General features: G+C 44.6%; 1 protein-coding gene across 3 annotated transcripts in view; it reads left to right on the top strand.

Annotated features, from left to right (window-relative positions):
* Positions 1 to 22,747, top strand: part of INSC (INSC spindle orientation adaptor protein) — a 1,473,234-nt gene that overhangs the window by 812,887 nt on the left and 637,600 nt on the right. For all 3 annotated transcript variants that reach the window (XM_069223704.1, XM_069223703.1, XM_069223702.1), the window contains exon 6: positions 9,997 to 10,110. In XM_069223704.1, coding sequence (XP_069079805.1) covers positions 9,997 to 10,110 — 114 coding nt within the window. The remainder of the gene's footprint in view (positions 1 to 9,996; positions 10,111 to 22,747) is intronic.

Consider the following 22,747-nt stretch of genomic DNA (forward strand, 5'->3'; position numbering starts at 1 on the left):
AGCCATAGAGGCATCGTTACTGATGCCACCTTAAAGTATTTGCTGTGGGCTAAACTGACACCACTAAAGCAATCTTAGTTAAATCTCTAGCTAGCATTTCTAAAAGAAGTGTTAGCGTCCCTGAAAGCACCAGGTATTTGGGAATCTAACCCATATTTTGCATTGTTTAAAAATAACACCAGTCTGCAACTGAAAATAGTGTAATTTCAGAAAGAATTTGCAAGTAGAAACCATGCTTGGTTGACCTTGGACTCGTGCTTTTTACCACAGGCATGCCTTTCTGTATGAATCATTTCCAGGTCTACTTAACACAAGTTAGCTAATGTTCGAGCTGTTCTACGTGTAACAAGTCTGTCCAAAGTAGACAAAGTCAATTAGAATGAAATAATACAGGCAAAAGGCTGGAATAACATTCTGTGTATTTGGCAGTCCCTACTACCTAAGTGCAGGAACTGGTTCTATCCCAGATTTAGGAAACTGGGTGTCACTCTATGCATGTGCAGAGAAAGTTACCCTCCTCATGTAATGTAGATATTCTTCCATTATTAATCAGTCTGCACTGTTTGTTAAAGGGACATAAACAAAGCCTTCATAATAAGAATCTGCCAGTGCTGTGATAAGTCTTAGAACACAATAATATTTCATTTTTTTACTCTTTTAGTGACGCATACCTATGATTATTCGCTCTAGATTCTGGATTTTTTAGACCAGTGTTGCATCGGTTTTATGTTGAATTGTACAACGATATTTTTGTAGTGGTTTTAATTGACATTAAAAATGGAAAGCAGCATACACCTTTGAACCTTACACAATCTTTTTCAAACAGGTTTTATAGGGAAATGGTGGGAGAAAATACCTTGTTTTAAAAGCAGCCTAATAATCGATCTCAGTGTTGTCAGGAATGTCGCTTCTTCCTCTCTGCCAAACTTTGAGAGAATGCTTTCTGTACAGAAGCCTGTCCCTCAATTCCTTCAGGTCCATAACCAACCCTCCACCTAGTTTGCCTTGTTGGTTTTCACACTACTAAAACAATCTTTGTTTTTGATCCGATCATTGAACTGCTCTGCCACCTCGTAGCTCCGCTCTCTCTCTCTCTTACCACTCTTGCTCTCCCCCCTCTCTCACTCCCTGCCACTGCTGCCCAGGTGGCCCCCACCCCTCCTCTCTTGCACGCTCTTTTCCCACCGCTGCTGCCCCCACAGCCCCAACCCCCTTTTTCATGCTGTTTCCCACTCCCGCCTCCCAGCTGTCCTCTCCTCCCCCCTCCCTACTTAATGGCGGCTGCGGAGCGGTAGGACGAGCAAGCTCACTGACCTGATCAGTGAACTGCTCTGCCGCCTCGTAGCTCCACCAGCAAGCGAAGCCCTTCTGTCCCTGAACCCTGATCTCTGTCAGGAGTTCAAGGCCCTCCTCCACCGGCAGGCTTCTGCCTGGGCCTCATGCCTGGTGTCTAGTGGGAGAGCTCTGCTCTTCTAGTGGGCTGCCCTCCGCCTCTTTTCTCTTTCTTCCTCTTTTTTCCTCTTTTTATTCTTTGTGTGCTGTTCCGTTTTTGCCTTTTGCTTTCAGCACTTTTTCCCTCTCTTCCTCGTTTCTTTCCCCTCATTCCGCTCTCTCTCTCTCATCACTCTTGCTCTCCCCCTCTCTCACTCCCCACCGTTGCTGCCCCTGCGGCCCCGCCCCCTCCTCTCTCTCGCACTCTATCCCCACCACTGCTGCTCCCGCAGCCCCACCCCCTTTTCTTGCACCGTTTCCCGCTCCCGCCTCCCAGCAGTCCTTTCCTCCCCCTCCCTACTTAATGGCAGCCACTGTGTGGCCGCTGGTGCACCTAAGGCAAGCCTGTCTGCGCCTGTCCATGACCAATGTGTGACCAGCGCCAAGACCCCTGGTCCTTCCACCCGCCACCTCTACACATCAGCAAAACACATCACACTCAACCCAGGACGCAACAACAGCTGCCAGCAAGCATCTCCAGGCAACACACACGGCCCCTTCAGCTGCCTCCGCTGCCACCAAACCTGCACCACCACCAAGACCCGGGACCCAGCACAACCCACCTGCAACAACTCTCCAAACCCGAAATCGCTGAAGTGCAACCTCCCCAGTGTCCGCTCCCTCCATAAACACGCCACCAAAATCTGGGACCTCCTTGACACCACCACCCCAGACGTCGCATTACTCACTGAGACCTGGAACAACACCACTTCAGGCCCGGGTATCTCCAATGCCATCCCCCAGGGATGCAAGACCGCCCAGAAACACCTTCCCAGCCACCCTGGGGGGGAAATCGCCATCGTCCACAGGTCCAACCTCTGCCTGAACACACACTCCGAAGAATGCACAAACCTGATGGAACACCTCCACTTCAAGTTACACACCAGCCCGACATCCACCATCAGGGGAACCATCATCTACCCCCCTTGGACCTTGTACACCATTCGCAGACTCCATCACGGACTGCATCTCCACACAAGCCAACTCAGACACCAAATACACCCTGCTGGGAGACCTCAACTTCCACCACGAGAATCTACAAGACCCAAACACCCCATCCCTCCTAGACAACCTCCACAACATGGGACTCCGACAGATCATGACAGAGCCAACACACTCAGCAGGACACACCCTCGATCCCATCTTCACTACAGGAACCTCCGCTACCTTCAGCCACACCACGGAACTCCCATAGACAGATCACTGAAGCATCCACTTCACCTTCAACATACCCACCACCACCAGACCCCAATTCCAACCATTGCATAGAAACTGGAAAAGAGTAACTGACAATCAGCTCACCGCGGCCCTCGCCATTGCTGCCCCCATCATCGCACATGATGAGGACCCAAACACTGCAGCACACACCTTCTACAAATGGATCGTCGACTGCCCCAACACCATAGCCCCCCACAAAAAGAACAACAACACCCATGCAAAGAGAGACAGCTGATTCACCCCCGAACTCTGAGAATTGAGATGCACCTGTCTCCACCCTGAGAAAATCTGGAGAAAGATCAAATCCCCAGAGGCCAACTGCAACTTCAGAACTGCCACCACCACACACCACCAACTCATCAGAAACACCAGAAAGAAAGCTATACAAGTCAGAATCGCCTCACAAGCACACAACAGCAAGGAACTCTTCAGCACCATCAAGGAGTTAACCCAACAGTGAAACAATGGACATCCCACCCTCACCGGACCTCTGTGACAGACTCAACACTTACTTCCACCCAGTGCTTTAAATGGAAAAATAGAAGTGCAGGTACTCTGTACCAGAGTACCTGCTTGTTTCTGAGAAGTGCCGGTACTCTCCTATTAAAAGTATTACGTTTTTCTTGAGATATGCCGGTACTCTCCCTCTCAAAATAAAAAAGTGCCGGTACTCAGTATCGGAGAGTACCGGCCCATTTAAAGCACTGCTTCTACCCCGAAATCAAGACCATCTACAACAGTTAAAACAAGCTTCAACAAGGACAACCTACAAGCAGAACCCACTGTCCCAAACCCCGACACCAACAAGACAACGATATCCCTACTTCCATTTCCTGCGAAAGTCATTGAAAAAGTAGTCAACAGCCAACTGACCATGTTTATAGAAGACCACAACATCCTCCACATCTCCCAATCCGGTTTCAGGTCAAACCACAGCACCGAAACAGGCCTCCTGGCCGCAACAGATGACATCCGCTCCCTACTGGACAAGGGAGACGGCAGCACTCATCCTACTAGACCTCTAGGCAGCTTTCAACACAGTCTCCCATCACACCCTGAAAAGAAGACTCCACGAAGCCGGCATCAGAGACAAGGCCCTTGACTGGATCCAATCCTTCCTGTCCGGCAGAACGCAACGAGTGTGGCTCGCCCTCTTCCTCGCAGATCCCACACCAACCACCTGCAGAGTGCCCTAGGGATCCTCCCTCAGCCTCATGCTGTTCAAAGTCTACATGGCCCCGCAAGCCACTCTCATCAGAAGCTATGGAATAAACATCATCCCCTATGCTGACGATACCCAACTCATTCTCTCCAACGAACCCGACAAGGCCAGACACAACTTCTACGAAGGCATGGAAGCAGTCGCTAACTGGATGAGAAACAGCTGCCTTCAAATCAACACAAACAAAACATAAGTACTTATCATGGGCCTTCAACCCAATGCATGTAGTGACTCCTGGAGGCCACCCACCCTCAGAAACCCACCCACCCCCGTCAGCCAAACCTGCTACCTCGGAATCATCCTGGACCCATACCTCAGAATGAACCATCAAATCAACTCAGTCACCTCCACCTGCTTCCGCACCCTCTGCCTCCTAGGCAAGACCTTTAAACGGATCCCCCTCGAACATAGAAAGACAGTCACACACGCCCTCGCCACCAGCAGACTGGACTACGCAATGCACTCTACGCCGGAAGCAACAAAAAATTCACCTGCAAATTGCAAAACATCCAAAACGCCATTGACAGACTGGTCCTCGACCTACCCCGACACTGCCACATCTCGCAACACCTACATACACTGCACTGGCTTCCCATAGAGAAAAGAATCACTTTCAAGATCCTCACACACACACAAAGCCCTCCACAACACTGGACAAGCCTACCTGAACCAGTGACTCAACTTCCACGTACCCCACAGGGCCCTACGCTCAGCCCAGCTCTCTCTTGCAGAAGTACCCTGCATCAGGAAAACCAGACAGGAGGACGCTCCTTCTCTTACCTCACAGCCACCGCCTGGAACGCCCTACCCATCCACATCAGACAAACCACCTCCCTCTTCAGCTTCACGAAGGAACTGAAGACATGGCTTTTCTAAACCACCTCACCAGTATATGCTACACTTCCCCCCAGCGCCTTGAGACCCTAACGGGTGAGTAGCTGTGCTTTAAAAACACTGATTGATTGATTGATTTGTTTCTTAGGTGTTCCAGCGTGTAAGAGCTCCGCAGCAAGCAGTCTCCATTGGACAGTACTGGACCCTCTCAGTTTTGTGAGTCAACAAGAAACCAGCATCCATGATCCTCATAAAGTAATTTCAGGTCCAGGGATTAAAGCAAACTTGACGTCAGTCACTCTACAGTCTTTTCAAGGCATTCAGTACCCTTGTAGAGTCTCCTTCATTCCTTTGCCGTTTTAAAACAACATTCACATTTCTGAGCTGCATTAATAGTTTGTTAGTTGAACCTATCTGTGACTGGTGAATCTCCGTAAACCAATCATGCCATAATTTCCATGCAGTCCTACTTCCCTCTGTTGTAAATGGTCCTTTCTGCGGGGTTCCCCCAAACTTCTTGGCTTCCTCCTCCACTTTTCTGACCTTGTTTTTGATGGCTTTAGAACTCCATGCACTTTACCAGTGCTAACCAATGCTAAAGTGATTGTGCTCTCGCCCCTAAACATGGCAATATTGGCTTATCCCGAATTGGCATATTGAATTTGCTTATAAATCCATAGTAAAATGCACTACATGTGCCCAGGGACTATAAGTTAAATGATCCTTGTGAGCCTGCAGCACTGATTGTGCCACCCACAGAAGTAGCCCTTTAACCATGTCCCAAGCCTGCCAGTGCAGAGCCAGTGGATGCAGTTTTAAACTGCTATGTTGATCTGGCCAAATAACCCTTTTGCCAGGTCCAAACCTCCCTTTTGTAGGTCTCGCCTACTCAGGGCATGCGCTGTGCTTGAGAGGGCTATTGTTTTTAATAAAGGGCTTGGAACCCTACATTTACTTGCCATTCATTGGCTCCATTGTCACTCTTTTTGCTGCTTCCCGATTGACCAGCGCACGCCAGGCTTCACTTCCTGTTTCGACTTTGGCACATGGATGAAGGACCAATTGATTCCTGCTTATTAATGTCCGTCCACTGCTAGTGCTGTCATTGAGTTACTATTTCTTTTCCTCCCATGTTTCTCCTTCATCTTCTCCATGTTACTGCCCCACCCCCACCATCGCTGTTAGCACAGCCAGTTAAGCTGCTTATGATTATTTAAAATTCATGCACTAACTAGAGTTGTGCTTGTTCATATCTGTCTGCACTTGTTTGTCACTTTATATTTTTCACATATTTCTGGAAGTATGAAATAAATTTTTCTTGAGTCTCCCAGTAAAACAATTTCAGCAACACCCACACCTTAGAGCTCTGAAGTGTTGATGTGTAAGAAGCGCAGTGCTCTGTGCTAGGATCTTAACTTATCTAATTGGTCGTTAATGGAAAACTTCATGGATTGTTGCCTCTAATCTCTCATCTGAACCCCCTCCCACTTACCACTTCTCTGAGTTGCAGACCCCCATTTCCTCATCCCTCAATGCTTGTCTGAGCAGTATGTGACTGGAGATACTCACGTCCCTCCACCCACCATCCCGTCCCTGTTTCTTCTCCCCCAGCACTCCCATCTATGTTTCTTTTAACTCTCAACCCTTGTCTCTGTTGGGAGAGGGGATTATGGTGAAGTTGGATTTTAAATTGTAATTCTGATAATGCCACTTTTGGAAAGTTGGCATTTTCCTACTTTAGCCATTGGGTGCCTGCTGCCTGTTTCTGATCATTTGTCTGGGGTGGATGACAACTGTGTTTTGGGTATATTTCCCCCACACAGCGACACACAATGGGAGCTTAGGTGTAACTTGATGGACCATTCTGGTAGGATAGGAGGGAGGAGCTGGCCATAGTCTCACCTACACCTAAATAGGCTGTGCCTTTTCCCAGCACAAAAGGCTGCATAATGCCCCTGTAGAGAGTATGGAGCAGGAAGAGAAAGACCTCTATGCACTTCAAATGACTGTCTTTGAAATTTCCCCCACTTCCATGGCCAAAATGGGTATCAGAATTGGACATCTGACCCCATCAACTCACTACACTTCTCGACCTGTGACTACTCTGCCAGGAAGAAGGACAGCTGTGCTGCTGAAGGATTACCACACAGCTTGACCACTGCTTTGTTAAACTCCTGCTTTGCTGTGCTGCCCTGCTGTTCCCATGCCTCGGTGAGAACCACTGGACCTGCATCACTTGAACACAGAGTGACTCTAATGGCCAGCCAACTGGTCTTCTGACCAGAAGTCTTGGGGACATAAAAGACTACCAACCAACCTACTGCTGCACTTGGATACTGCCATCTGTTAGCCTGCTCACCAGGTGGCGCCAACCCAGTCCTGGAACCTTGGAGGTGAGGCCTAAGGTGCTTGTTCCAGCAGAACCACTGCATCTCCACCATTGCGTGGACAGAACCAGAGCATCTCCACTGTTGCATGGACAGAACCATCGCATATCAGCTCTAATGCATTGCCACCATTGAGTGGAGAACTTCAATGCATCTCTTTGTGTGGAGAAACTCAACACATCTTCTCTGCTGCGGGGATCAACACTGACTCATAGCTCCTGCTGCACCCTGCATCTTTGATGCCGACGCAATCAGGATTAAGGTACTTTTGTTCAGCGGGTCTAACAGAGCCCTTGTATCTGGCCAGTGCTCCATCCCATTGGGCCTCAACTTTTGACTTTGTTTCAGTCTGGTGCAACCAGATATCCGGATTGATGCTTCCTGCTTCTAAGTGCTACTTTAGAGTCTAATCTTTTAAAATTCATAACTCAAGACCTAATTATTGGATTTTTGTTGTTTTAGTCTTGTTTTATTTACTAAATTATGTTCTATTTTTTAATCTGGTGTGGAATCATTTTGATTGGTGTTTCCACTGTTTTACTGTTTGAAGTGTTGCACAAATATTTTACACATTGCCTCTTAAGATAAGGCGAACTACCCTGTGCCAAGCCACCAGAGGATGAGCACAGGTTAATTTAGGATGTGTTTGTGACTTACCCTTACTAGAATTGTGGTTCCTGCTTGATCATGGTGCATAGCACTGACAACCAGAAACCTAATTTCTAACAAATCATTAATTGTGTGCTCTTTCTGTTTCATAGGGCTTGCTTACATCATGTAGAATCCTACATTGTTTTTTTCCTATGTTTTGAAAATCTCAAAAAGAGCTCTTTCTAAGCTTCTCCCTTCCTCCTTGCTTTCCTCAAAGCCATCCTCCTATCAAATGTGGATAAAAGTAAAACACACCCCATCTAAGCACATTTTCGGATAAAAGTAAAACACACCCCTTTTAAGCACCTTTTCGGATAAAAGTAAAATACACCCCTTCTAAGCATCTTTTCCTTTTCCCCCTCTCGAGATTGTGGGACATATTTTCTTTAAAAGGAGTCAGTGCTTGTTGCTTCCTTTTGACCTATTGGTTTTAAAAGAGAAGGGCCGTGTATGGATGGCCTTTGTCAGAGCAGCGCTTTAATCAGTGTCAAAATTCCTTTGTCAGCGGGTTCTTAAGACAGACAGCACTGACATGCCAGCAGACCCTTGTCTACGATCAGTGGCACACTTTCCTTCACAGGGAATTGGTAAGACAGAAGGTAGTGACAAATAGATGTATTTTGTTCTGATTAAGCTGTAGTCTAGTCAGGAGAAGCTCCTCTACCGGGAAAATGAGTTGTGAATGAAAAACCACACTGGGGAACTGCATGGGGATGAGCCTAAGTTAAGAGGTGACACCAGATCAAACTGTTCTTAAAGGCCTTCTGAAATTCGCTATGTAAAATGCAAATCTGTGTTGAACGGTGTGTCTTCATTCATTAATTAACTATGTATCATGAGAATAAACTATTGTATCTTTCTTTCAAACCCGTTTTGTGGCTAAATATGTTTTTGAAACTGTGGTGGCCCAGCTGCACGTGTAACTTGGCTTCTACGCTCATGTTAGCTTGTTTTAAACGTATGTGCGCTGCAGTTTATATTTTTTAATTAAACAGTTAAGCAGGTCAGCTTAACGTACGCTGTCAGCTAACTCACATAGGGCCAGATGTACGAAAGGATTTTACCCATTCTGTGTCTATGGGAAAAAGCTTTCGTACATATGGCCCATAGTGTTACATTTAGCATTTCAGTTACAAAAATCAATTAAGTTGTCTTTTTCTCCTACGATTCCCCTCTACATTGGGGTACCCTAGCTCATGCCAATGTGCTTGATTACATGTGAGTGGCAAACGGTTGATTTCACATTTATGAGGTTGTTGCAGTTTGGGCACCCTTAAAGATGACATCAAAATGGTGATGTATGCCAAATAAACAGCTAAAACTGTTACCGTGTTTGAGAGAAAGGCACGCGTGATTAGGGTTTGTATGGCAGACACGAACTGCCCAGATATCAAAAACAGCAACTTCCTATATCCACAAAAATAAAAACAAATGGGTGACAGCAATGCAGAAAGATGATTTCCTCCATTTTCATACAGAGTATGTATATATATATATATATATATATATATATATATATATATATATATATATATGCATGTATATGTATATATATATATATATATATTTGTTCTGTCCCTCGTCATGATCTAATACTTGGAATATTGTGCCCACTGCCCCAGAGTGATCTTCTTTTAACCAGTGCTAAATAGCAGGCAGGTCAGTTTTAGCACCATATGACACATTCAGAGTGATGTACTATCTTAGAGGAAATGAGCATACTACTGAATTGCACATGCGCGTTATTTATATTACTTGCTTTTCTGCCCTAATGTACACCTCACGGATGCCCATGGGTCCTGTCAACGTGGGAAGTAAATATGTATCCTCCGTGTCAATTTGTTGCTCCCCCGACGCACTCGGGTTGGGGAGAGGGGGGGCACGGAAGTTGGCAGAAGTGGCCTGCGAACAGCATCAGGACCATCCTGTGTCCCATAAAGTCTGAGTAAAGTAGCTGGATAGAAGTGTAGAATGCTGCTATATTCCTAAAAGAAACAAGGCTCTTGGACCGTCTTGAAGGGAGATGGTAACGCTTATATTTATGACAAAGATTTCTGAAGATTTTTTATTTTTAGATTAGGCATTTTCAAGAATTGTTAGCGTTTTAACAGGTAGAAATTCTGTCAACGATAATGTTACATCAAACAGAGGAGGCAGTGCTATATTAATAACGCAATGCATTTATTTACACAGAACCTGGTGAGACAAATGGATTCCTCGGATAACATTGATAACATCGAGGCAGCCATTAGCAGCCTGTTCAGCCTGACTCAGGAAGGCGCTCGCATGTGTCACATAATAGCAAAGGTAAAGTGCACATTATGACAAACCCTGCAAGTTATCTTTGTGTTTGTGTAAAATTGTACTTTGTTATTTGGAAAAGAACCCACCCATATTCGCTTCCTTGTCTTTATAATATCACGTGTTTACGTTCTTTCATATAGTGTATGCTTAAAATTTGCATTCAATTATGTTCGTTACTGAAAAAGGCTTTTTCAAGTGGCCGATTTCGATAATCTCAAATTATTTTGCTTGTGTAGTTTTCTGCATATGAGATGTTTGCCATTTTACATAACATGTCCCTTTGTTTCCGTGTGCGTTTATTGTTGTAGCCTCAAATGTATTTCGATGCAGTAAATACGAAAGCTGCTTATGTAGTTAATCATGCAGTAGGAATGAAAACGATGTGAACCGGGTGTGCGCTGAGGAAGAGTTACGTGTAAAGGCTTAACACCGGGTGCCTTCTCCAAATCCCGTTTCAGTCGTGGACAGCCAGATGTGCGCAATGCACATAAAGCATTACATTTTCTGAGCGGCGACTATCGAAAACATTGTAAGAGTGCGGGTTTATGTAATTTTTAAACAGTAAACCGCATCCCCCTTTCACTCGCGTAACCTTTCCAAGTACATAGACTTTGGACAATTAGTTGCAAAGGACGGGTTAGCGGTTCTAGACGGATTCTGGTGGCTGTACACAGCGTCAGTCCACGACGCTGTAGTAGGGGTGATGCTAACGTTCAGATGGTTAATGGGCAGTAAAGATTACTTTAAATTAGGTTTTGCTACTTTTCATGTGTGTACCAAGACAGGGGTAAAACGTCAAGCTATAGCTTCTGACAAATTACTGCTTATTCTTCTGAAATGGCGATTGGTGTTTACGTTTTGTTCTCTGCCTACAAAGTGAAGCATTTTGTAAAATTAACTGGTTGATAATCTTGCTGGCGTACAGTACAGGGAGAGTGAAAGGACAGGCCGTATGATGCCATTTTTAGGTCTGGCGTTAGCCAAGACCTTTTGATTTTACATACATTATATGCATAATACATGTATTTTAAGGGACTTTCAGCCAGCTCTCTTCATCCATTGGTCTGTTGTTATGTCATTCACATTTTGCTCACGGCCACTACATCATTACAATAAAGGGCAGTGGGTCATCCTACTTCAGTCATTGGCTACATTCACTTTGAGTGACTACATTTTTCTCTTTCAAAATTTAACACGTCCACACAAAAGGTAGTTCCCATTAGTGCCAATGTGTTTGCTGGTACTTAATTTTTACTTCAGTTTTGCATTTGTGTCTAGACCTTGACGTAATAGAAGGGGTTTTTCTAACCAGCTATTCCCAGCACAGGGAACTTGCTATCTTTGTCAGTTTCTGCCTCCTACTAGTGATGTACATTCCTTTTGGAGTTGCCTTGTCTTAGGTCGGACTTTTAACCAATACCTTTTGGTTTTACCATAATTATATGTACTATTTGTTAACATAAAGGGGCTGTCTGCCGCATATGTCCATCCATTGGTCTGATTTTTTGTTATTCACATTTTGCTTCTTCACCCTGTATCATACAGTATGGGACAATGGGTCAGCCTACTTCAGCCGCTGGCTAACTTCACTTTCAGTGACTGCGTTTAGGCCTTTAACAAGGAGCACGAGGTAGTTCACTTCAGTACTAGTGTTTTTTCACTTTATCAATACTTAAGTGTTGCCTTTATTTCTAGACCATGATGTGACAGCAGGAGGTTTTCTACAAGCCTAGAACACCTGGACACATCCCTGCTCTATCAGTATCAGTTTCCTGCTCTGAGTGCTGTTGTAAATTCCTTTGTTTATCTGACTCCTGCTTTTGACACCATACCAGCAGCTCACAGGTACTCTTGTGAGAGTGCTCTATCTTTGTAACCCTAACTGCCCTTCTTTCCTAGATTCCTTCCTTCCTTCCCTTTCCCTTCTTCTTTCCTTACATCCTTACTTCCTTCTTTCCTCCTTATCTTCTTTCTTTCTAATTTTCTCTTTCGTTTTCTCCCTTTCTTTCTAATTTTCTTTCTTTTTCTACATTTCTTTCTCATTTTCTCTTTCCTTCGTTCTCTCTTTCTTTCGCTTTCATTTTCTCTTTCCTTTGTTCTATTTTCTTCTTGCTCTTTCTTTCTTCTAGTGTTTATGTCCTCCTTTCTTTCTTCCCCTTCCTGCTATCCTTCCTTTGTTATTTCTTTTTTCTTCTTTTGTTCCTTCTTGGTAGCCAATGCCAGACCAATTGGCTTTTTTAAGTTTGTTAGCCAAGACCTTTTGATCTTACCTTTAGCGGTTTGAACCAGTCTTCATCCATTAGTTTGTGGTTCTGTCAATTGCATTTTTCTTGGTGGACTTCACTATGAGTTATGACTTGCTGTCCTTTCACAAAGAGCAAATCAACACACAAAGTACTTACCTTCAGTGCCAGGGAGTATTATGGCAATGAGTGTTTTTTGAGACCAAAACAACTTTTTTTCTGTTAGCCATGTTTTTGTTTAGATTGATGAGGGACCAGCAGCTTTATGAACAATAAAGATTTGCAAAAATCATGATAAAACAAGAATTGCCAAGGGGCTGGCGGCAAACTCCAGACCTGTTGGCTTTGCCAATGTCTGTTTTGTAATGCAACACAATCTAAATACCTCTACATGGATTGTACAAATATTTAAAAATATATCGACAGCTAAAAAAGTACAAATTAATCACTTTTTTTTGTATTTCTGAAGTGTGATGGAAACACATTTTTACAGTATCAAAACAAATCAAGACAGTTAGGGGGTCATTACAACCCTGGCGGACGGTGTTAAAGCGACGGTAAGACCGCCAACAGGCTGGCGGTCTTTTTTTTAGTATTATGACCATGGCGGTTACCGCCATGGTCATCCGCCGCATCCCCGTTCCGCCCGCCAGGGCGGTGACGACCGCTGGACTGGAGACCTGGGTCTCCAGCCCGGTGGCCGTGACAATACCGCCGCCGGTATTGTGACGCTGCTTACCGCCGTGGATTTCCAGCAGTAGGAACCGCCATGAAATCCATGGCGGTAAGCACTATCAGTGCCAAGGAATTCCTTCCCTGGCACTGATAGGGGTCTCCCCCACCTCCCACCCCCACCCTGACTCCCTGCCGTACACCCCCCACCACCCCTGCCACCACCAAAGGTGGTAGGGCCCACCTCCCCACCGCGACCCCCAACATAACATTACTGACACACACCCGACACGCACGCAGGCACCACCAACACACATACACGCACACACACCGACATACATGCCAACATCCACACACACACTCAGACACGTACACCCACATTCACACATTCACACACACATCCATACAGACATACATACAGACAGACACGCACACATTTCCCAAACATGCAATACCCCGCAAGCATACACGCACTCACACACACCCCCTACATACACAGACGCACACCCCCATGCACCCACACAACAGACGATCGACTTACCTGTTCCGTCGATCCTCCGGGCGGGGACGGGAGCCATGGAGGCAGCTCCCCCAACACCACACCGCCAACAGAACACCGCTGCGCAGAATCACAGGACGTGATTAGCTCAGCGGTGTTCTGTTGGCGTAGTGGTGGAGGTGGAGCAACCTCCTCTTCCCGCCGCCCGCAAGTATGGCTGTTGGCGGCTCTCCGTCAGAAAAACGACGGAGGGCAGCCAACGGTCACAATACGCCGAGCGGCAAAGCGCCACTACTGGCGGTCTTCTGCACTGCAGTCTTCTTTAAAGACCGCTGAGGTTGTAATGACCACCTTAATGATTTGCAAGTTATAATTATTCGGTGAAACCTGATTTCCACACATTGTCATTTTGGCATTAAATAGTTTTAGCAATAACACCGCATGCCTGTGCAAATTTAGGAGCCATTTCAATGAAAATGTGCTGTTTGTAAACGAGAGAGCAGTGCCACACCATGCTTTATTAATACATTTGCAATAAGTGGGCTATAAAATGCACTACGGGCTACAATCTAACCCTTTATCACTCTCCTGATAAATGTATGTGGCTCGTTCGCTACAGTTGTTCTTCTGTGACCCTTGGATTTTTCACAATCCCTAAGACTTGGGTGATGTAACATTGACGGCAGCACACTCACTCTGAAAAAAGTTCAAGCACCACTGTTGTCAGTGATAACTTTAACAGCTGCAGCAACAAGGCTATGAAGATTTTTTTAGCAGCCATTTTCTGTCATTTTCTATTTCTAAGGATGGCTGTATTTTGCATCCTGTGGTTGTCATGAGGGGCACTGAACCTGATTTTCATTGAAATGAACTACTGTAGCTGTCTCAGTAGCAATGTTAGTATTTTAAGTTTCTACTGTGTGTGCACTCCCACATTCACTCTCCTTCATATATCTTCAATACATCAATAGGCAAAAATATAATTCATTGGGTTTCGTTCACAATGAGATTGTCACCCGTAAACATATGTTTACAACCAAAAATGTATTTATTTATACCTGTTGGGAACTCACAGAAGACTTTCCCATGTCTGTAGAAGGTTTACAGACTGTGATATTCTCATCCAAATTGGTAAACCTCATGTAAGGGCTATGGTGTGTGTGGAACAAGGCATGGTTGGCTATTCGGAAACTCTTATCCTACACTTTCCAACCTGGAGATCTTAGGACCTTTACCCCAGCTAAGGGGTGGAGTACCTCCCCTTGCTTTGCAGGGAAGGGGAACAGTCCACATCCAAACTATTAAGCATATAATGAAATGGTTTTACGAAAGTGGAGAAATGATTTTCCTGTGGGTGAAAAAGCAAACAATGTACACAGGGCTGCATTTGCCCAGTCTGCAATTTTTACACAATCATTTGTTTATAAATTTTAAATAGTGCCTATTCACTATAAAGTATGTTGGTACTCAACATTCAACAGTAAACATTGAGTATCACATTGAAAATTGGAGAACCACAGAAACAACTTCAGGTTCCTAAACAGTAGTGAACATGTGTAATGGAGTGTAACAGTCTAAGCCAAAGTATGATAGCACAGTCTGAAAAACAGAGCGAGAGCCACAAAGTAATGATCGTTGGCCTCCTACAGTACATTGGAGAAGGCAGAGAAGGCCATGTTAAAGGGGGGGCTTAACTAGTTACAGGAACAAAGTTGGAATGGATGTGCTGAACCTGACCCTCTCTGCAGGGTCACCCCCAAACCTTTTGTGTTTACCCCGCACTTTTTGTTGAAATTGTTTTTGCTAGTCTTAGGACTATGTACCCTTTACTACTGTAAACCAGTGCTAAAGTGTCCTCTCCTTAAAACATGGTTAAACTGACATCGCCATTTAGAATATTCAGTTTACTTGTAAATTCCTAGTAAAGTGACACTACATGTGCTGAGGGCCTGTAAATTAAATGCTTATAGTCCGCCTACAGCACTGATTGTGCCACAAACATAAGTAGCCCCTTAAACATGGCATAGGCCTGTCATTGCATTCTGTGTGTACAGTTTTAAGCTGCCATTTTGTCCTGGCAAAATAAATTACCAGGCCCAAGCCTTCCTTTTTAAAACATATGTCACTCCTAGGGTAGGCCCTGGAAAGCCCCGAGGGCAGGGTGCAGTGTATTTAAAAAGTTGGATATGTACTTATAGGTTTTACATGTCCTAGTTGCAAAAAAACTCTTACATTCATTTTTCACTACTGCACGGCTTCCCTCTCCTATAGACTAACATTGGAGTTACTTTATTACTTTCAATGCGCTGTAATTTCTCAATGGGAACAGGTGAACAGCTCATGTTTGGTGTCTTTGGAATTGCAATGAAAAATCTTAACTTATGTTGAAGTCGGATTTTAAATTGCAATTTTGAAAGCACCACTTTTAGAAAGTTGGCATTTTCCTTCCTTAGCCCTTTAGTTCCGGTAGCCTATCTCTGGGGCACATGTCTGGGTGCAGCTGAGAATTGGGCTTTATGTATTCCTCCTAGACAGCCACACACAATAGAGAATTTAGGTGTGCCTGAAATGGCTATCACTAGCGGGATGGAAGGGCAGAGCTGAGCCCAGTCCTACTTAAACTTGAATAGGCTGCATCCTGCCTCCACACAAAAGGCTGCATACTCCTTCTAGTTGGTCTGGAACCAGGCAGGATTCCTGTAGACCCCAAAGAGACACCTCTATAAGTTTCTCCCTCACTTCAAAGTATGAATAGTGTATCTCAGACACCAACACCTCAGTACCCATCTGGGCCTGTGAATACTCTGCCAGGAAGGACTGCTATGCTACTGAAGGACTGCCACTCTGCTGGACTGCTGACCTTGTGCCCTTTTGCCTAGGTGAGAAGTACCTCACCTACATCTCTTGAACACAGAACCCCAGAGTGACCCAGAGGGCAAGTTGGGTGGTCTCCTGATGTGAAGCCACAGGATACAAAGGCCTACAATAAACTTACACCTCACCTGGACTCTGCCGTTTGTGAGTCTACACTGCCAAGTGCTGCAACCCCAGTCCGAACCCTTGGCTGTAAGCATAAGGTACTCTGCCAGCCTCGGTGGATCCAGCAGAACTGATGCATCTCCTTTGCTGCACGGCACAACCCAGAGCATGACCAACACATTGTTGCTGCTGCATGCATCAGAGCTATTACAAAGATCTACATTGTAGCCTGTCGACTCATAGGGACTACTGCTGCACAACACATCTTCGGCACAGGCCCTCACTTCCCTCATCGACAGCAGCTTGAAAGACCATGCCAGACTCTGCTTCACAGCCTTGCAGCTCCTTGGAACTGACATATCGCCTTGACTGTGCGACTTCTCCTTGACGCCGGAATTCGCATCGCAAGCCCTCATCAACAGGCCTTTCACTGCAGCATAGCCGCATCCCAGAACCACTGCATAGCTTCAGTTGCTTGATACATCTCCGACGCCAACCCTTGCAACATTCTGCAAACCAGGTTTTAAGGAACTCTGTTCAGCAGGCCTAATTTGGTCCCTGCAGCTGGGCTGCTCTTTATTGCAGTTGGCCTGAACTTGAAACTTTGTCCCAGGCTGGTGCGACCAGATGACCACAGTTGGCACTATATGCTTTTTGGCAAAATTTTTACTCCAACCTTTGAAATTGAATATCTTCTGTTCTACTGATTGGATTTTTGTCATTTTGATCTTGTTTTATTTATTTGAAATTACTCTATTTATGTAAACAGGTTTGGTATCCTTATGTGATGTGTTTTCACTGCGTTACTGTTTGAAGTGTTGCACAAGCACTTTACACATTGCGACTTAGTTAAGCTTGACTGCTCTGTGCCAAGCTGCCTGAGGGTTGAGTACCGGTTAATTTAGGGATTGCTTGTGACTTCACCTTGATGAGAATTGTAGTTGCTGCTTGAGAAGGGGTTTGCCCCCCATAACTAGTAACTCAATTTCTTTCAGGTCAAAAGTATGGGGAGAAGCAGGTTAGATAATAACCATTGCCTAACAACAGAATTAAAGTGGTTGAATGTATAGCAGCGAGTCAGGACAAAGTGTGGATTGACTTGGGAGTTAAGAAGCCAAAATTCAAGTACAGTTGCAGTGGAGTAAGAACTCAGTGTATAAATAGTGTTGGGTTGGGGTGATCATACAGTGCCTTAAGTTGCATGGAGTTTGAAGAGATTAATCTTTAGGTATTCCGGAATTTACAGTAATGTTGGTTTAGTTCTAGGCCCTTCTGGGCAGGAGTGCCATCAGAGTTAGTTGCATCTACTGAGATAGATTGATATTGAGCTTGCCTTGTTTTGAACCCTGAGTTTTCCAGCAGATAGTTGTCTTTAATCCTGAGGCATCTTGTGGCAGCTGATAATTTGAGGAGACCTGAGAGGTAGGGTGTTGAGTTATAATGAAACACTTTATAGGTTAGGCACCCTAGTTAGAATTTTATTTTTTCATCAGTGGGAAGCTAGTTTAGATCAGTGAGAATCAAAGTGCAGTGATCACACTTCTTAGGGAAGATAGCTGTCTAGTTGTGGAGTGGAGATCTTCATTGAGCAGGTTGAGGGTGGTTTGCATAAGGCATGCTAGGTCAGCATTGCCAAAGTTCAGTCATTACAAATTTAAAGCATGAGCTGTGGTTTTGGAGGTAGAAATGATCTCATATTTTTTCAGGGTCCTTAGTAATATACTAGTGGGTCTGTTTTACGAATTGGCATAAATTGTAAAAGTATGTTCAAGGTGTTGTGTACATCCCTTCATAAACTTTACACTTTTTGTGACTTGGGCTTAAAGTAGTCATGTAAATTCATTCTTAATTGTCAGCAGCTGATAGTGGATGTGATGTTGAGGCTTTTATGCATTATGTCGGCACTCCAACCAAACTGACCTGAGGACAGTGTTGTCTATGGGTATTCATTGCAGGCTGAAGTGCTGAGTTTCCTGAAAGACTTACAGGAAAAAAATGATGTGCTGGGGGAGAAAGGTCATTGATGTTGCCACTGCTATTGCCTCTTTTCATCATCCTTGTACTGTGATGTTTGGGCCAATAGTTCTGTAAACTTCTCTCAATTTGCCACTGTATTCTGTGTGAGGCTTTGTTATGTTTATGTTTAAGCTTTGATTCCAAATGGAAGTTGTAATGCATGTATGCATGTTCTACCTGAATATGTTGCTCTTTCTATGAGCATGGCATTGCTATGAATCTTTAGGCTTTTTAGGGGATTTGCATGCCAATTCAAGGATTCAGGAATTCTAACTAATGTTTTGAGTGTAATGGGATTTCCCAGTACTTTTGATTGCCCATTCTGAATGGGACCATGATTAGATAGTTGTGCCCCCTCTACAGAGATAAAAGGGAGCGCTAAACATACCCAAGGATACTTGTGAGTGAAATGTATTCTAGTCAACATCCCTGTGAAGATTTGTTCAATAAAATAGGATTATTTATATGAATTCTGTATTTGAAACTTGTCGTTCTTAAACACTATAGTGAGAGTTTATCTTTTGGGTCTAGCACTGAAATATGTGTATGTGCTTCTATTCCAGTAGTCTATAGTGGATAACTTATTCCTGATCATCTACTGAATATCTACTACCAAACTATGATTTTTAAATGAAATGCTCGGTCTTGTAAATATCTTTAGTTTTTACCATTGAATTCCTATGCATATTAATTTTACCTCTTTACATTTCCGGTTGACTTGCTCTCTAATACTGAATCCTCAATGATACTTCAATGGCATTAAGCCAAATCTATTAGATCTAGAAAAATTATGAAATCTGGAATGCAGAATTTTAGCCACGTGTCATGAAAAGAGGAGTCTACATGAGGCAGCATCTATGCAAGAAATTCTTTTTACCATTGAAGCTTGATGTTAAATTTGCTACTGTCTTTAGTCTGCATAATTGTTGAGCTAGGTTCTGTTCGGGTTCCCGGGGACGACACAAACATCCACATCTGCAGTGGTAAATGCTCTGTGCGTTACACAGTCAGTCTCCAGTTCCTCATCACAAATATATGTTCAGAAAAAAGAAACCCTGCTGCCATATGAAAAGAAATGAGAACATAATATAATGTTCACAACTATCATCACTGTCCACTCATCGAGGATAAACAACATAGAGGCTCACTATGAGTTTACGCTCAATCCAGCCATCCCGCTATAATAGCAATGGAATTAATTATGAAGAAAGACGCAAGTCCAGGACATAATGTCCAAAAACTTGTGAAGATAAGGATTCCTTTCTCAGTTTCCATTTTATACTCTGTCAGAGCTGATATCACTTTTAACTGTCCTTTGCTTTTAGAAGTGCATAAGTGACACCCTAGGATCCTGGGCTAGTTAATCTACCACCATCTTTGAATAATGTACTGAGCATGGGGAACGTGCTTGTTTATCTTCCACTGACAGACGCTGAGGGAAAGACAGCCCTTTGGTGGGCATAATATTGTATGGTGCTGTGTGTGTTCTTTCAACTTTCATTAAACATGATTTGGAAATTGGGGCTGGGGGTCTAGATTAGTGGGCACAATTAATTGAGGTCATACTTAATAGGCTTGAACTAGATGGTCCTTTCATGTCTTTCCTTGTGTGCAAATAACAAAAGTCCATGACTAAATTACAGAATTTGTATCTCATACACATGTTATCTTCACCTAAGTGGCCACTCTCTTAATCTGTAGGTCTGCATTTCTAATGCCAAACTCATACCTGTAATCACCCTGGACTATATCCTTGATGCACTAGCACACACAAAAACTTAGTTCAACATACCATGTGCTTCACTATATGAACTTTTAGTAACTCCACGTTACAACATTAGTCATCTCGACAAAGAACCAAAAATGTTGAGGGAGTGGGTCATACTCATAGATGTCTGAATCACTAAACCCCTGCCATGCCTGACACTTAAGAACAAACAATATCTCTAGTAAATGAGAATGAACATCCACTACCACCCACTCACATAAAAAGAATCCTTTTCAGAAGAATATTTTAAATAGTGGAAAGTGTTGCGCCACTGCGCGTGGCACAAGCCGAACATTCGGCTCGGGCCGCAGCACGCGGTCATAAGATGCACCGCGCCCCCAGCCTGCTCTGTACCTTACGAGGCCCCAAATTGGGCATGAGGCCTCATTCTTTTTTAGCGCACCGTGTGTCTAGGCAGGTCTGACCCCCCGCTCACCTGTTCTTTTCTTTTCTTCTTTTTTCTGGACATCTGGTTGTGCCTTCTTTTATGTTTTTCCCCCTTTCCCATAGTACCCTTCTCTTCCCAGCATTCCTTATTCCCTACTCTCTATGGTTCCTAGTCCATTCTGTTCGATGTGCTTTTCCCTATCTAAGATGGTGTCCTTTTACTTCCTGTTGGTCGTTTCCTGTTTGTTGGTATTTAAGTGCTGTGTTTCTTTCTCTCCTTGCGCTGCAACACTTTCTGTTTGGATGGTGTCTTCGTTCCTGCTTCCTTGTATTCCTGTGCTGGTTCACGTCGGTTCCAGTGTATTTTCCTGTATTTTGTTCCTGCTGTTACCTGTTCTTTTTGTTCCTGTTGCAGGATTCTATCTTTTTGGAGGTTTTTTCCCCCTTTCAGGTTTTTTTTCCCTCTGGCACTACTTCTGAGGGACACGGCCTGCTCTTGGCGTACCCATTGCCTGCAGCACCGTGGCTACCAGAAAGAGTCACCCCTACTTGGGCCAAGGCCGAACATTCCAGAACAGGATCCACGCCACTCACTCTGCGGCCTCCAGGATAAAGCAGCACGTAAGTCGTGACAGATTGCAGCGCCCAATACTCCCGACGTCGTCTAAGATCATGGATGATACAGTGGCAGCTGCTGCAGATCCTGACCAATCTCTTCTGGCAACCATTCAGCAACAAGCTCAGGAACTGCAACAATTACGCAATGAGAATGCTGCTTTACGACAAGCTTTGGCCTTTCGCAGTGCGGATGTTCCGGCCGTCTCCACCTCTACTCCTCGTTTCTCCGGTGAACCAACTACGCTGCGAGAATTCCTCGATGCATTGACGGTGTATTTCGCCTTCCGACCTACCCAATTCTCCCTCGACAAGACAAAGGTGGGACATCTTATCAGTGCATTATCCGGTCCACCTGTGTTGAAGATCTTCGTGGTCTGATGGATCAGGCTCTTTCCATTGAATACCGTCTCCAAGAACGACGTATGGAGAAGAGAAAGAGTAGAGGATCTTCTCAGCCAAGCACTTCACGTGTCTTTATGCATCGTCCAGAGGAACCTCGTCCTCCCGCCAGAGACACTGAAGGCGAACCTATGCAAGTGGATACCACTCAAGGCCCACTTTCCGTTAGCGAGCGGGAAGACAGACGTAGGAAAGGATTGTGCCTGTATTGTGGTGCTGCCGGCCACATGCTTCGTACTTGCCCCGTTCGTCCTCAAAGACCATCGGGAAAAGCCACTTCCCGTCCTCTGTGGATCATCGGCTATACCTTCCATCAGTTCATTCAAGGACAATGCCACAACTTTGTCTATGTTACCTGTGACGCTACATTTACCGGACGGCCGTCAAGAGAGAACAATGGCTTTACTTGACTGTGGTGCCAGTGGCATATATATGGATAAAACTTGGGCCACGACTCAACAAATACCAACACGACCCAAAGAAACCCCAGAACAAGTTCACACAGTGGATGGGCCCTTAATATCCTCTGGTCCAGTTGATACCACCACCACGACACTGAGTTTACAATTCGGAAACCACCAAGAACACATCTCATTTGATTTAATATCATCCCCCAATCATACTATCATTTTGGGAATAATGTGGTTCATAAGACATAACCCTTATGTAAATTGGGAAACCCGGACTATTTCCTTGTCCTCACAGTTTTGTCATGAGAACTGCTTTGCTTCAGACACTTATTGGTCACCCAAGAGGTTGATGCCTACTGAAATTATTACCAGATGTTCCATCAATACAGTTCAAGGTGTCCCCGATCACTATCTAGAATTACAAGATGTGTTCCAAAAACCAATCAGACCTGTGTTACCTCCACATCGAGATTACGATTGTGCTATTCCCTCAGAACCCGGAGCTATTGTTCCCTTTGGGAGGATGTATTCACACATGGAACCTGAAAGGGAAGTTCTAAAGGAATATCTGCAAGAAAACTTACATAGGGGTCTTATTGTACCATCGTCCTCCCCGGCAGGGACTCCCCTCTTTTTTGTACCCAAGAAG

The sequence above is a fragment of the Pleurodeles waltl genome, chromosome 3_1 (genome assembly GCF_031143425.1).
Source record: "Pleurodeles waltl isolate 20211129_DDA chromosome 3_1, aPleWal1.hap1.20221129, whole genome shotgun sequence".
Taxonomy (NCBI): domain Eukaryota; kingdom Metazoa; phylum Chordata; class Amphibia; order Caudata; family Salamandridae; genus Pleurodeles; species Pleurodeles waltl.